Source organism: Apiospora phragmitis (assembly GCF_038363925.1).
Source record: "Apiospora phragmitis strain CBS 135458 chromosome Unknown utg000010l:1.0-9815664.0:1.0-9183399.0, whole genome shotgun sequence".
In the NCBI taxonomy this organism is placed as follows: domain Eukaryota; kingdom Fungi; phylum Ascomycota; class Sordariomycetes; order Amphisphaeriales; family Apiosporaceae; genus Apiospora; species Apiospora phragmitis.
Genome location: NW_027117409.1, coordinates 2764718 through 2777900, shown reverse-complemented (window position 1 = coordinate 2777900; position 13183 = coordinate 2764718). Strand labels below are relative to the sequence as shown.

Genomic DNA, 13183 nt, shown 5'->3' with positions numbered 1-13183 from the left:
TACTCACCTACCCAGGTAGAGAGACAAAAACTATTGACTTATGGGCTGATTGAACGCCTTACCCAAAAAAGACTGGGTCACGTCGATGCACGGATCACGCAAGGGATCCACCAACTGCTACACCTAATGTTCTTTGTGTCTGCGCCTGTCTGCTCTGCTGCTGTCGCTGTTAATCACTTTGACACTTCAAGGAGTAGGTAGACTGGGTGTGGCACAACCGACAAGTGTCAGGTCAGGTACATTTGATGTGAAGGGTTGTAGAGAGACATCGAGGTAAGGCGACAGGCACTGTTCAGCTTCGCTTCTGTTGCTCGAGTGTTACTTGAGTGGAATCGTGCTCGGATATGTCTCTTTGGACCGTCCCCTCCGCCATTGAATACTGCTCATGAATGTATGACAGCCCGTTAAAGTGCATATCCGTGTCTACCAGGCCTTAAATTCACCTCGAAAACCCGCTCTAGAGTGGTAATGAAAGAAAGCCAATATTGCTTCTACAACGGGTTCCAATCGGCAAGGGCAATAGCGGAATACGGACATGGATGAACGGTCTCCTAGATATGTAGGTAAGTAAACTTAAAAAGGCACGTTGAAAGGCTTGATAATTCATCGGACAGGCATTGGATGTAAAAGGGGACAGCCACCGACATTGGAGAAGGGATCAGTAATGACAATAGTCTGTCATCCTATGCAAAGGGGCGTTCACAAGGGCTCCATGCTCGCAACACTACGCTATATTACTTACCTACATATAACTGAAGATAAGATATATCTATAGTTCAAAATATGCCAAATCTTCATACTACCTAAAATGCAAATTTGATGAATGGTTGGTGGCCGCGTAAGGAGAGTCTACCGATATCTTGTAAAAGTCGAATTATGAGGCTCCAATCAGCCCACGGAGCAATACAATCCAGCTTCAAGCTGCAGCTATCGCAGAGAACGGGCTCCAATCAGCCCACGGAGCAATACAATCCAGCTTCAAGCTGCAGCTATCGCAGAGAACGGGCTCGCCTCGAGAGAAGGGCATTACGCAGTCGACCAACAGTAGAGTATGCTAGCAGCTAAGAACTTTGATAGTTACCTAGTTAGCTGTGACAACGACATCGGCTAGCTTCTGACAAGCCGAGACCTGCTAGTACCATCATCAGATGACACAAGGGCCGTACCGTACAGCTAGACATCCACCATCAAAACAGAATGGTCTGGCCTATGTATGATGGTATTCTGTAAAGGTAGTTTTCCAGGGGCAAGAGAGATGGTATATAGGTATCAAGAGGAGTCTACTGATCGCTCGGCGGACGCCCTCGACTCGTTCCTCAAGGTTTGGCCCCTGAAGCCCAACACACCACCATTCGAGAAGTGGTCGAAAGGGGGATGGACCTTAGATATATTCATGCTAGATCATGGTCAGCAGTAATGCAGCCCAACTATGGCAGAATACAATCCAGGCTGGTGGGATAGTAGTTTACTCAAGTCGATTGCGCTTCTTGATATATTGTCACCGAAGTACAATGCCACTTTGAAGTTTCTTGATAGACGAGGTCCGAAAAAGATTAGCGCATACGTCGAGACGATCTCTCTTGGCAGTATTATTTTACAAATTCATCGTCTGACTATATGTAACACCCCCATAAAAAGCCTACACAGAGTGACGGGCTGACACTAGAGAAGGCTTTCTGTGCAGTCTGTTCACTACTGTTTGTCATGATGATGCATTCGTACGGGTGGCCATTGAGAATATAGAATAAGCAGTATATGCAGTATACGCGACCACCCACCAGCGGACATAAACGTGGTGAGAAAGCGAACAAGCTCCGAAACGAACCAATACATGTCAGAGACCCTGCCACGAGTCAAGTCTCATGAGCCCGAGAACATGGACGTTTGGAAATAGTGGTGCATTAAATATCGGTAGAGTGAGTTAGGTCATGTATCATCCGAGACATATAAGTACTGCATGCACACTATAGGCAGACAGTTAGACAAGTACACCAACCTCGAGTTCCGTGAGTGCGGAAGATAAGGAGAGAATTCGATGCAGCCGCTTAAGCAATGTCGTTCTCGTTAGAGATCAATCGGCGCTTTTGGCGTCTTGGCGTCCAAACATCTCAATACCTCTAGGTACTTACTATACAGTGTGACTACCTCCTACTATGCGCGTAGAAAAACCAGTTCAAGGCTTGTTTTCGTAATGAGTTACAACTTAAGGAGACTCATTACTCATCATACTCGTTTATCAAATAATTGTTGAACTTGACTACCTAGGTACTGTTTCGCTGAGATCTTGCAGACCCGTACCCTCCGAAGTCCGGGGTGTTTCTGGAGGCCTAAAGATCTAGCGGGATCCCCATCAAATGTCTCCTTGGAAGCTAGTGCGAGCTGGGACACGGTTCTGGAGTCTGGCTATGGACGCAGCTCAGCTTGGATCCAGGAGCACATGGTTGAATCCTGTGCCCTCATTGGTCCATTTCCAACATCACCCCGGGTCACTCTCGAACACTGGGAGGGGCTCTATTCATATGGAAGTCATCCTCAAGATGAGGCAATGGAAGTTGGCACGCGACTCCAGCCAGTTTAATCATTGGTCCCTACATCTATGCGGGCTCGTAGATAGAGTTGTTGCAGCTGGCCTCTGATATGCCCATATACCCCTTCGTGCGCTTTTCTTGCCACAATATTGTCTGTCTGTCTACCTATTCATCTATACTTACTTACCCAGTGTCTCATATACTACAACCGCGATGCCAACATAGTTGCTTTAATCATTGTCGGACTCCCGACCCTTCTGTTCTTATCTTTCTCTGCCAGATCGACCACCCAGGGCTACGTTCCATCTCGGCGACATCCAACTAAGGCGCGTGACTTATCTGGCTCATACTGGTATACTTGCTACGATCTGCCAAGTCTAGGTGATCCTTGAACAATTAGCATTCGTGTGTTTGCTTGTTTGGCGATCCCCCGAGGTTCCATTCGAGCTTGTTGCTGTCGCGAAATCGGAAGTGTTGCCCAGTCCTGTTATTGGCGCCTTCGGAAGCCATCACAGAAGATGCCGCGTCCAGCGATGCCTCCAACGCCGAACTCGTCGACGGAGATGAAAGGCAAAGACGGAGTGCAACAAATGATGTCGATGCAGATGTCCTTTGAGTTACCGCCATCTGCGATAGGTGGTAAAGACACCTCGAGGCCGACTAGTTCTGAACGCAAGACACCATCACCAGCAGCATCGAGCCGTCAGCCCCTAGATCCCAATATGCCTTACCCAGTGCAAGCCAGCGAAGCTGTGAAGTCACGGAGGCGTTCTTCTGCAGCACAAAAGGAGCAATTCGCATTACCGCCGCCACCGACAAGGTCGCGGAAGATCATTCAAATGAAGCCTCGTACCCAGGAAGAAGTAGTCGAGCCACCTTCTCCTGCGGCTACACCAGCCGCAGCTGGCAAAGGAGCGGCCACTACAGCTGCGTCTAAGAAGAAGCAGCCAGCTGCTACAAGTGCTGCCGGAAGAAAGATCGCACGTAAGACGGCCCACAGTCTGATCGAAAGACGTCGGCGGTCCAAGATGAACGAAGAGTTTGCGGTGTTGAAGGATCTCATTCCAGCTTGTACTGGTGAGATGCATAAGCTGGCCATCCTCCAGGTTCGTTATATTCCCTCTGCCACAAGATACTCGCATGGCCCCTGACTGACGCGAGGAACACTTGTAGGCTTCGATAGACTATGTTCGATACCTTGAAGACTGCGTAGCCCAGCTGAAGTCGCAGAACGAGTCTCATTCATCGGCGCGAACACCGACCGAGTTTGCCCTGCCACCGCCTATTAGCCGAAACATGTACCAAGAAGATGATATCGGCGATGTAGAGATGACGGGGTCTGAAGCCCCTTCGCCTACGTATACCCAGTCTACTTCTCGATCCCAGAGACCTTCCGAATCACCCGCTCTGCTGGCGGAAGATGTCCGCCATCGGCAAAACTCCTATTCGTCTGTCTCGACCGACCACCGCCACTACAGCTATAGCGCATCTACGCAGGCGTCTCCGGCTTTCGGACCCCAACAATACAACTACAGTCGAGGCGCTGCTTCCGCGTCCAATTCGACACTTACGAGTCCTGCCCTCCCGCCTCTGCGCGACATGGATCAAGAAGCATCCGCTGCGCTACTGATGTTGAACACGGACCGGAAAGGTACCGGAGGTAGTGGTGCTGGGCGAGGCATGAGTGTACGGGATCTGCTCAGCGCCTAGAGTCGGAGGCGTGGACTGGCAGTGGGGAATACTAATGGAAGGTTTATTACACATAGACACGGTCCGGGCGGTTCTGGTCAGGCGCAAAATTTCAAAGGTCTTATCGATGCAGGCTTTTCTTTCTCGGCGGTTCGGTATCTTGAGGTTTATCCTGGGGCGGTTACGTTTCAAATTCCCACCAAGGCGCAGAGAGGTTGATGGATTTTGAGAATGTACCTATGCATTTATACGAGAGGCAGCCAGTCTGGTGCAGACTCACGATTTTCGGAACTATTGTCGCTCGTCTGCGTGTTGTACAGAATCAGCGCAAAGAGCTGCCGGGTATGTAGAATATTATTCCGTCTACATGGAGAATGGAGATCCTTGAAGAAGCACTGAATTGATGAACCCCGCACACTCATCAGATACAGCGAATGTACCTACGGTAAACCCCACTTCGGCTACCCAACTAGCCCGTCAATATCATTAGTCTATCACACGTTGCCAAGAGACATTTGGAGTGTATATCCCATGGAGGCGGGCATAACGAAGCTGAGAAGCCAAAGGGAGATCTGTTCAGCCCCCTGCGTATGACCAAGTCAACTCTCTACGAGGCCAATCAGTTGGGACTGGTCTCCAAAAAGTTACTCAGAAGACAGATGTGAAGAAAATAGATCCGGCAATAAATATGGTCCACATAGCAGTCAACGCGCATGTTCCGTGCATTCTTAAGTTGCAGAGCCGCCGTCTGGGCGTAATTTAAGTGTGAGATGCCCAAATTCCCGTGGAGGTCGAGTACTCACTTGACAGCGAACGATTTGGTCAAAGGCGTCCTTTCGTAATCGCTATTAAAATCGACGATAATCTACTACGAATCAGATAACGAATGACTAAGTAGGTAACACTATATGCTTATACGTCTTACGAGCCTCGCATCATTGCTGGGTTCCACAACCCTTCAGGGCTGGGGAAAGGGGTTGTATCCCGCTTAGGTCACTTCCTGATACAAGAATATCCCAAATCCCAAGTCTCAAGGTATGAAGTTTAGCCTTGGTGTTTATCAGAGTTCTGTCAGGGCCATGACTATATCAGCTGGATATTATACATAGTAAAGCAAAGCTTGGACAAGGTCTGGACGTCTAAAACACTCCTCTGGAAGGGGTATTGTTAGGTCCAGGAATGAGAGAGCGTCAAGATCTAAACAGGGTACATGGTAGTATGTTATATGATTGGCTGAAATAATCGAAACATCCCCCCTCCCGTCCATACATAAGGTTAGTAGGCGGAGTGATGCCTACAAGATTGGTTCTGACCAAGTTATGTCCAAGATAGAAGAGCTAACTATGTAATATTGATATTATGGCTGTAAATGGGGGCCTCGTCGGGTCCTATACCTAAATAACGTTCATATTCATCTACGTCTATTTTATCGACAAGATTGCAAATCATATCAGGCCTCCAGTATTCCTACTGGTGACATTCCTACTTTGGGGCCTTGCTTTATCAGTTCCCAATGCTTACCTGATAAAGGAGGTAGCGGTGCACTCGCTGTTTTTGCCCTATTTCAATTGATTTAGGTCCCTCGTATCAATACAACGAGTGCTCGACTTCAACTAAGTTCTCCGCCCATGACTCGATCATCTGGACTTTCTTTAAGCAGGTGCAGGCATGCATGGCAAGTACGCCGGAGGGCTTGCAGGCAGGTGTGTTGGAACTCGATGGACACAGTCAGTTCTTGCCATCATTTGATGCTCGAAATGTTCACGCCATGGGCATGTGCCTTTCGTCACTTCCTCGGCACGTTGGTCTTTGTGCATCTCGCTGTGGCTGCAGAACTTCAAAAACATCATCGGCATGGACCTGCCGTGGTGTGGATTTCCATCCAAAGTAGCTTCATGCTCAGTCAAGCTCCCCATTACAACACACTCAGCTCGACCCTATCATTTTGTTGGTCAATCACCAGTACAAGCTCACTGCTGGTGTGAGTCAAGTCGTCCCCGGGTATTGATGGACGCTGCCTTGGATTCCATGCTTTGTTATTAATCCAGATAGAAATATTTCATAGCCTCGGGCTTCAATTTCCCCCTACCCTTCAAGCAAATCATCTGCACAGCTGGTTTGGAGGTATGCAAGCAGAAAACCGGCCTCCGCCTCGGCGTGCCGCCAGCCATGGGACCCTACGCAGTAGCTACGCCAACCATGCAAGGCCTCTACATAAGCCACTTCGCAGCGTGAATGAGAACATGGCTTTGCTTCCCTCGCCAGGCGCTCTTGAGAGCATGCTCAAGACAACCACCGAGACCGGCGACATCGGGATATTCAGCATCAAACCAGTCAAGACGTCGGCGAGCATCACCGCCTCCTCGACTCGCCATGGCCTCCACGGTCCGAAGAGCCAGTACCAACTGCCAATGCGAAGATCAGTTGATGACTTCCGCCGGCAAGATGATCGCCACCGGCTTCCTTCTTATCGGGACACAACATCAGAGATTCTCTCCATGTACGGGTCGAACAGCCAGAGTTCATCCAATAGTGTCTTATCTCATTCAATCGATGACCCGAGCCAGCGGTCCTATTCGATGACTACAGTCGGCTCCAGGCACTTATCCCACAACAGATCCAACAACACGCTGCAGAGTAATTACAGCGGCGGCACGTTGCAGAGACCGCGATCACCTTTCCCGTATCCCACCCGCTTGAAACGTCCGGGAGCTCGTCCAGCATCGCCTGCCATTACGGGGCCAGGCGTCGTGGACTATAGTCGGATGGTAGAAATTGACAGAATCTCTTTAGTAAGTAGACAAAACCCATCTGCGAGGTCTGGCTTGATTATTGCTTACAAAACCGTAGAGAACTGGATACGGGCTGGGTGCTCCTGCACTTTCGCGGCCACCTGGACGTCTACCTCCATTAGGGGTGCGGTTGGATATGAATTTGTCTAGCCCGACATTGCCAACCCAAAGGTCCCACTATGCTCCTAATATTCGGTCTGGTGCAAATTCGAACCGTACTGTGTCTGCAGCATCTGGCACGTCCTGCAGTCTCTCAGGTTGTGAGAAAGTGCACAGCTCCTCTACAAGAACATCGAGTCTCACCTCGGTTATCAACATGTATCACCGTATGCCGCCGACCCTGAGGCATGTTCAGTTTGGCACATTAGATCCCCCACCGCGTTACTACGACTATACAGAGGACTTTGAGTTTAAACAGCCTTTTGTGATGGCTACCATTGAGCCAGTGGCCCCTACTCCGACAAGGATTCCCAGTATACACAAGTCACTAGTGCTCCGAGAGGGGTCAGGAGAGCAGCTTTCTGTACATTCTGGATCAGACTGCAGTCCAGACACGTTGCATGCCGACCCTCATCATGCCAATATTGAAGAAACGGGAGACCTATTGGATGAAACCCAGAGCCGTCAAAGCCGTGCTACGCAGGACTCGAGTGAAAGAGATATCACATCGGCAGCGAATTCCATCTCGAGGGCCACCAAGTCCTCTATAAATACAGAACAAGGTACCGATATCGACTTTCTGCCTTCCCAAACTGGCAGAGACTCGGCGGATATGTTCAATCAAAGTCCGGATCTGAATCCACGACAAGCAGCCGTATACAGCCACCAAGGGTTCCGTGCAGCTGCCGCCTCAAGAATGAATACGGCTTCCCTGGAGAGACAAGTCGTGTTTCATGGCAGCAAGACACCAACTATCCGCAGTGAGCAGGGGGTTATCGTGAGAGATGACAACCACGATTTCAAGAGCAATGAGCGTGAGCAGAAAGATGCCGGAGAAATTGCATTTCAGCGGCGTTCCACCTCTGAGCCGGGGATGAAATACTCGGCTTGTTGCTCCAGGCATGGAAGCTCAGAACACGACTGGGTATCTTTGCCCACCAACTCTTGTGCATCGATGTCGGAAGCATACCGAAAACAAGGGCATCTGGAATTGCTTAGCAGTCCAGACGGCTCAGGAGACTACCGAAGTTCCGAGCTTGACCGTACTATCGGAAGATCCATGGAAAGTGCTCCCATGATGACCGCAGAGACAACACCAGAGGTTACTGGCGGTGAAGTGAAGGAGAGTGATGGCCAGCATGAGATCAACTCGGTTCAGGACAGCGATTCAAAATCAGTATCTGAAAGAGCAAGTATAGGCGGTAGAGGGGAGTCTAAGCGCTACAAAAGAAACATGGGGCTCGAGGTTGTCACGCACAATTTGCAGAAAGCTGGCGACAATGATTTCCCTCAACTAACGCCCGAATGTTCTAATACCTCTCTGATCTCCCCAAAACCCATATCGCCAGCACGCCAGCTGAAAGTCAAGAACAGCATCCCACAGCTGATGAAGGCCTTGCCGCCTCTTCCGAACCCAAGCCTCGTCTCTGCCACACCAAGCTCAATAGTGGATGTGGATGAATGTGCAGAGATATTACAGCCTTTCAGTTTGTCTCGATCTGGTACTCCAAGAGCTCAAAACCAACATGGTCTGCAACAGCCCAGAGACATTTTCAATCTACGGTATCCAATCGAAGCTACGCATACGCAGAAGAAGTTGCCAAGAATTCGATTCAAAACCAAGATACCTGTTACACAGGAGCCGAACCAACGGGACTCCAGGCCTTGGAATTCAGAGAATAATTATTCTTGGTGTAGAAGAACACCAGATTCTGAGCTCTTGGAAACGTGTGACGGTGCCGGTAGTCATAAGTCTGGTAGGAGTAGCCTCAGAGCGCCACAATTTCTCAGCACACACCGCACATCATCGTCGCCGTTGACCGAAACTGTACGCAGGTATCCAGATGTACAGCATTCTGGTGTCATCCAGAGTCTTACAAGACAACAACCAAGAGATTTGTTCACGGCTTCCTCCAGATTATGTAATGCATTTCGGTCGGATAGTCGTAGCATTTCGCGAGCTGATAACGGTGCTGCCAAGGAGACTGCCCCTGAATCAGACCCAGCCTTTGTACTAGCTCATGGCAGTGGCTCGAGAAGGCTGAGCAAAGCACAATCACAAACCTCTGGATCTGGGCAACTTCGAGAAACTGCCCCGCCTCAAGAAATGCGAAAGAAACGCACCCCAGGTCTTACAAAGCGTCTGTCGAATCTTACAAGGTTACTTGCGCGAAACCGGCGCACACAATCTGAGCGTCAAGACACTCCACTGGATGAAAACTCCACTTCAGATGCAAAACAGCCGACTGCCACGGAAGCCAATCTAGGTCTGGAGGATGTTGATTTCGATAGCAAATCTTTCACTGTTAGTGAAGGCATCCCAGGAGAGCTACCTCGTCGACTCAAGTTTAGACGACGGGTGAGAGACAGAATCTCTAAGTGGATCAAGGAGACCAGAAGAAGGATGAACGTACAGGGTAGGGGTCGCCGGCAAGACGGAGATGCAGAATAGAAGATACCATTGCGGCGAAAAAGTATGGCCTAGAGCCTCTCAATCATATGTTCCTTCTTGGTTTTGGGTGCGTATAAGGCGTGGTACGCTTTTCTTGGAATGTCTTGCACATGGTTTTGGGGTGGTCTTGGAACCATGTTGATCAAGTTGTCACTTGTTTTGTTTGGGTTGAGAGAGATCGATTCCCACGTGGGAACTTGCTTGGTATAATAAGTCATGGGCAAAGTGTGTCTCCGATGTTGCTACCAGGCCAGGGGGAGAGGCAGGGACGCACAGGGAGAGCCGAGGGCTTTCATGATTGTACTTATTTGAACAGTTTATGAAAATGGAAAGTACTCATATCCGCACTATTCTCACCCGAGCAAGCCATGGCTATGCTTACGGGCGGTATCGAGAGCGTGTTAACGGAGTGGTGGTGTTTAAACTTCAGACTTCCACAGGTTACAACAACACTGGTCTAGAGTTGAGCATTCTCGGTCCAGCTCTAAGTGCCTCTATCACCGCCACGCGCACCCAGCCTAGAGAAGCCTCGTATTCAGTGAGCGGAAGAGGCGTCACTAAGCTGCTCTGTGGTGACAACCTGTATCCTATTCGAGCTTTTGGGTCCGTAGGTCCATACCAACCCCCCGCACTCTGTCCGTTGTGCAGGGCACTGGCAGTCGTTGACGGTTGAAGCATAAGACCAACCCTGGAGACCTGCTCGTTACGGATATCGCACGGAGGACTTCAACCACCCCCATTTACAGCTCGTGATTTGTTTGGCAATTGGACGCACGAAGCAAGACCACTCGCTCCCACACACATTCGTTCTATCTCAGCGTTCCCAGCTTATCTGGATCCATCCCCTACTTCACCTCCACCGCGGCCTCCTCCTTCGCTTACGAGAAGGACTTGCATTCATCAGATTCATCGCGTCTGTGGTGTCCATTATATACCATCTCGGAAGAGTATAGATTCTTCAATCTCCTTCGTTTCAAATTTGTGTGCTGCGCTCCAGGCAGAACAGTCAAAACCGTATAGACTTTGCGCATTGCCTGGTTCACCCTTTCGCCGACAGAACACTCCCCCCTTCTGGCCATTCTGGGTTTCTCCGATACACTGCACTCGGTGCATACAAGAGACGAAGACATACCAGACAGACCGGACAGACCAGACATACCAGAAAATCCCAAATACACAACCACTGCCGAGAACGCTATATGCAACACAGCAGCAACTCACGACGACTCGTAATACAAACGATAATATGGAGCCACTGAATATGGACGAGATACACTCTCGGTTGCTAAGACCAGGCAGTTCAGACAAGTCATTGCAGAGCAATGGCTCATCATATACGCCTCCGCCGCTGGATCATGAGATCATTACAGCACCGCCCACGCGGCCCTGCAGCTGGATCTGGGAGAGCGAATTCGTGTTGAACACCCTGCCGTCGTCACCACGCAGCTCACACGGTGCGTCAACACCGCCGTCATCACTGCCAACTCCCAACCCACCCAAGTACGAAATGGACATGAGCGACCCCTCTGCCCCCGTACCCGACGGGATGGTGCTGACCCAGGAGGAAGTCCAACGGCGCTACAACCTGTTCAGACCCGAACAGCGGACTCACTTCGTGATTTTGGCGAGGCGTGGCGCAGAGTTCCTAGAAGACCTCACCGAATCCGAGGAGGTCTGGAGCACGGCTGGGGAGAAGATGTACGTCAGAAAGGTCCTTGAACTCAAGCTCTTCCGCAATTGGAACTGGGATTCGGCGTCATCACAGCATCCAAAGGCCACCACAAAAGAACAATCATCGGCGAGTGAAGACGAGGACGTTTATGACGAGGACGAGGAGGAGGAGGGCGACATATCGGACGATCCCGGCTTCTCGTTCGCGTTTTACGAACAGCGGGACAGCATCGAGGTCCTGCGGGAGTCTCGCGGTCGCCAGAGTCCGACCGAGGAACCGATTCCTCAGGGCTCCCTGACCCAGGGCCTCCGCCGCGTAACACGGAAGCTCATCGATGCCATCCAATCGCGACGCGCCAGCCCCCGGACTAGCGGCAGCATTTCCCCAGCTAGCTCGTATGACGACGACGAACACGAAGACGAAGATGGCGACGTTGCATTTTCGTCGCCCGACGCAAGCCCGAAGAGAAGGTCCATGCTGAGGGAGCTCGTGTGGCGCGGCTTCTCGCGCCCGTCACGGCGGCAGCAGCAGAAGAGGCCGAAGCGCGGGAAGCACGAGCCGTGCCACCGCTCGCGCTCTCCCAACGCACCCCTCCTCAAGAATGCCGACGAGCCCATATGCGTCGTTCCTCCCTGGTCCGATTGTATCGGGCCCAGGGACGAGCTCTTGAACGACCTGTACGAACCCTTCTGTGATCTTGCTGTTACGACGGATTCTGGCGATGCCGCCATTAACAATAACGAGAACACCGCCGAAATCGTCTGTTGCGAGGCTCAGAAATCTATTGCACCGGGCCAATGGCTTTCAGGTCGATGCTGAAAAACTATGAAACTGGAAAAGGGGTGGGATAATGAGTGGCCTGTATGATACTTCGAAAGCTTGCTTTCTGTTTGATGAGGCTGTCCCGAGGGAGAGAGTTGGACCCCCCACATATAGACCGATCTGACGTTCACAAGAAAGAGTTCATAGAGCGAGGAGTTTGGGAGTACACCGGCGTCCTGGCTATTGGTGTGATAGAGATGAAGACGAGAAGAATCGGCATCATGCCTAGATTTGGAACACACTGTTATCACCAACTGATTCATGAGTTGGCATCTGAGATGTAGATTCTCGCGCGGACGACTTTCTTGGGAATTTTAGAATACACCGCCGCCAATAATAAATAATCGTTCTTCCTCGCGTTTTGCCCACTGAATGACCCGATTCGCCCCCTGCGTCATGACATGCCGCGACGCGTTGGGCCCAGCCACGCAGTAGAACTCGAAGACGGGCGTGACCCAAGCCAGCGAGGTCGAGTCCGCCCCCACGCAGTGTATCACCTTCAGATGCGCGTATTTCGCGTGCACGGTGGCGTGCATGTTGTGGTAGAGCGACATCAGCCGGCGGTGCGAAACGGCGTCGCTGAAGGTCGGGTCCAGCGCGGACATGCAGAACTGCACGTTCGCCTTGCTCTTGAAGAGGAAGTGGCTGATCTGGGAGCCAGGGGCCACCTCGGCCACCCTGGGCCGGCCCTGGCGCGCCGCGGTTCGGATGATGTCGAGACTGCCCCTCTTCTGCAGCTCGGCGACGACGTCGGCCTTCATCTGCTGCAGAGCGAAGAAACTCTCCTTGTCTGGGCTTATCAAGATGACTGCCGTTTCTTCATGGATCGAATGTGCCGCCCCAGCAGGCGTGGTTGGCCTCTCATCTTGCCCGTCCAGGAAACTCACATACATGTACAGGTATCCACGATTATTGAAAGCCGGCAGACAGAGGGGGATCCAATTGTCCCCTCCCCCAGCCTTCACCCCGCCCGACTCGAAAAGCATATTGAAGATGAGCTGTAGATCACTGGGGTGCAATGAATGTTTCCGCGGCCGGATAACACTGACAAGCTTCCCACCGGCCACTA

General features: G+C 51.1%; 4 protein-coding genes across 4 annotated transcripts; 3 read left to right on the top strand and 1 right to left on the bottom strand.

Annotated features, from left to right (window-relative positions):
* Positions 1-3046: 3046 nt before the first annotated feature.
* Positions 3047-4238, top strand: PG994_010623 (uncharacterized protein; the record flags this gene model as incomplete). Its single annotated transcript, XM_066862032.1, has 2 exons — positions 3047-3634; positions 3702-4238. 2 exons carry the CDS (start codon positions 3047-3049, stop codon positions 4236-4238), a joined length of 1125 nt encoding a protein of 374 aa, XP_066711142.1.
* A 2105-nt stretch (positions 4239-6343) lies between these two features.
* On the top strand, positions 6344-9620 carry PG994_010622 (uncharacterized protein; the record flags this gene model as incomplete). The annotated part of the gene is made up of 2 exons (XM_066862031.1): positions 6344-7009; positions 7068-9620. 2 exons carry the CDS (start codon positions 6344-6346, stop codon positions 9618-9620), a joined length of 3219 nt encoding a protein of 1072 aa, XP_066711141.1.
* Positions 9621-10881: 1261 nt separating this feature from the next.
* Positions 10882-12111, top strand: PG994_010621 (uncharacterized protein; the record flags this gene model as incomplete). Its single annotated transcript, XM_066862030.1, has 1 exon — positions 10882-12111. The coding sequence occupies one exon, from the start codon at positions 10882-10884 to the stop codon at positions 12109-12111; it is 1230 nt and encodes a 409-aa protein (XP_066711140.1).
* Positions 12112-12428: 317 nt separating this feature from the next.
* PG994_010620 (vacuolar fusion protein MON1) lies at positions 12429-13100 on the bottom strand (the record flags this gene model as incomplete). Its single annotated transcript, XM_066862029.1, has 1 exon — positions 12429-13100. One exon carries the CDS (start codon positions 13098-13100, stop codon positions 12429-12431), a length of 672 nt encoding a protein of 223 aa, XP_066711139.1.
* Between the last annotated feature and the right edge of the window lie 83 nt (positions 13101-13183).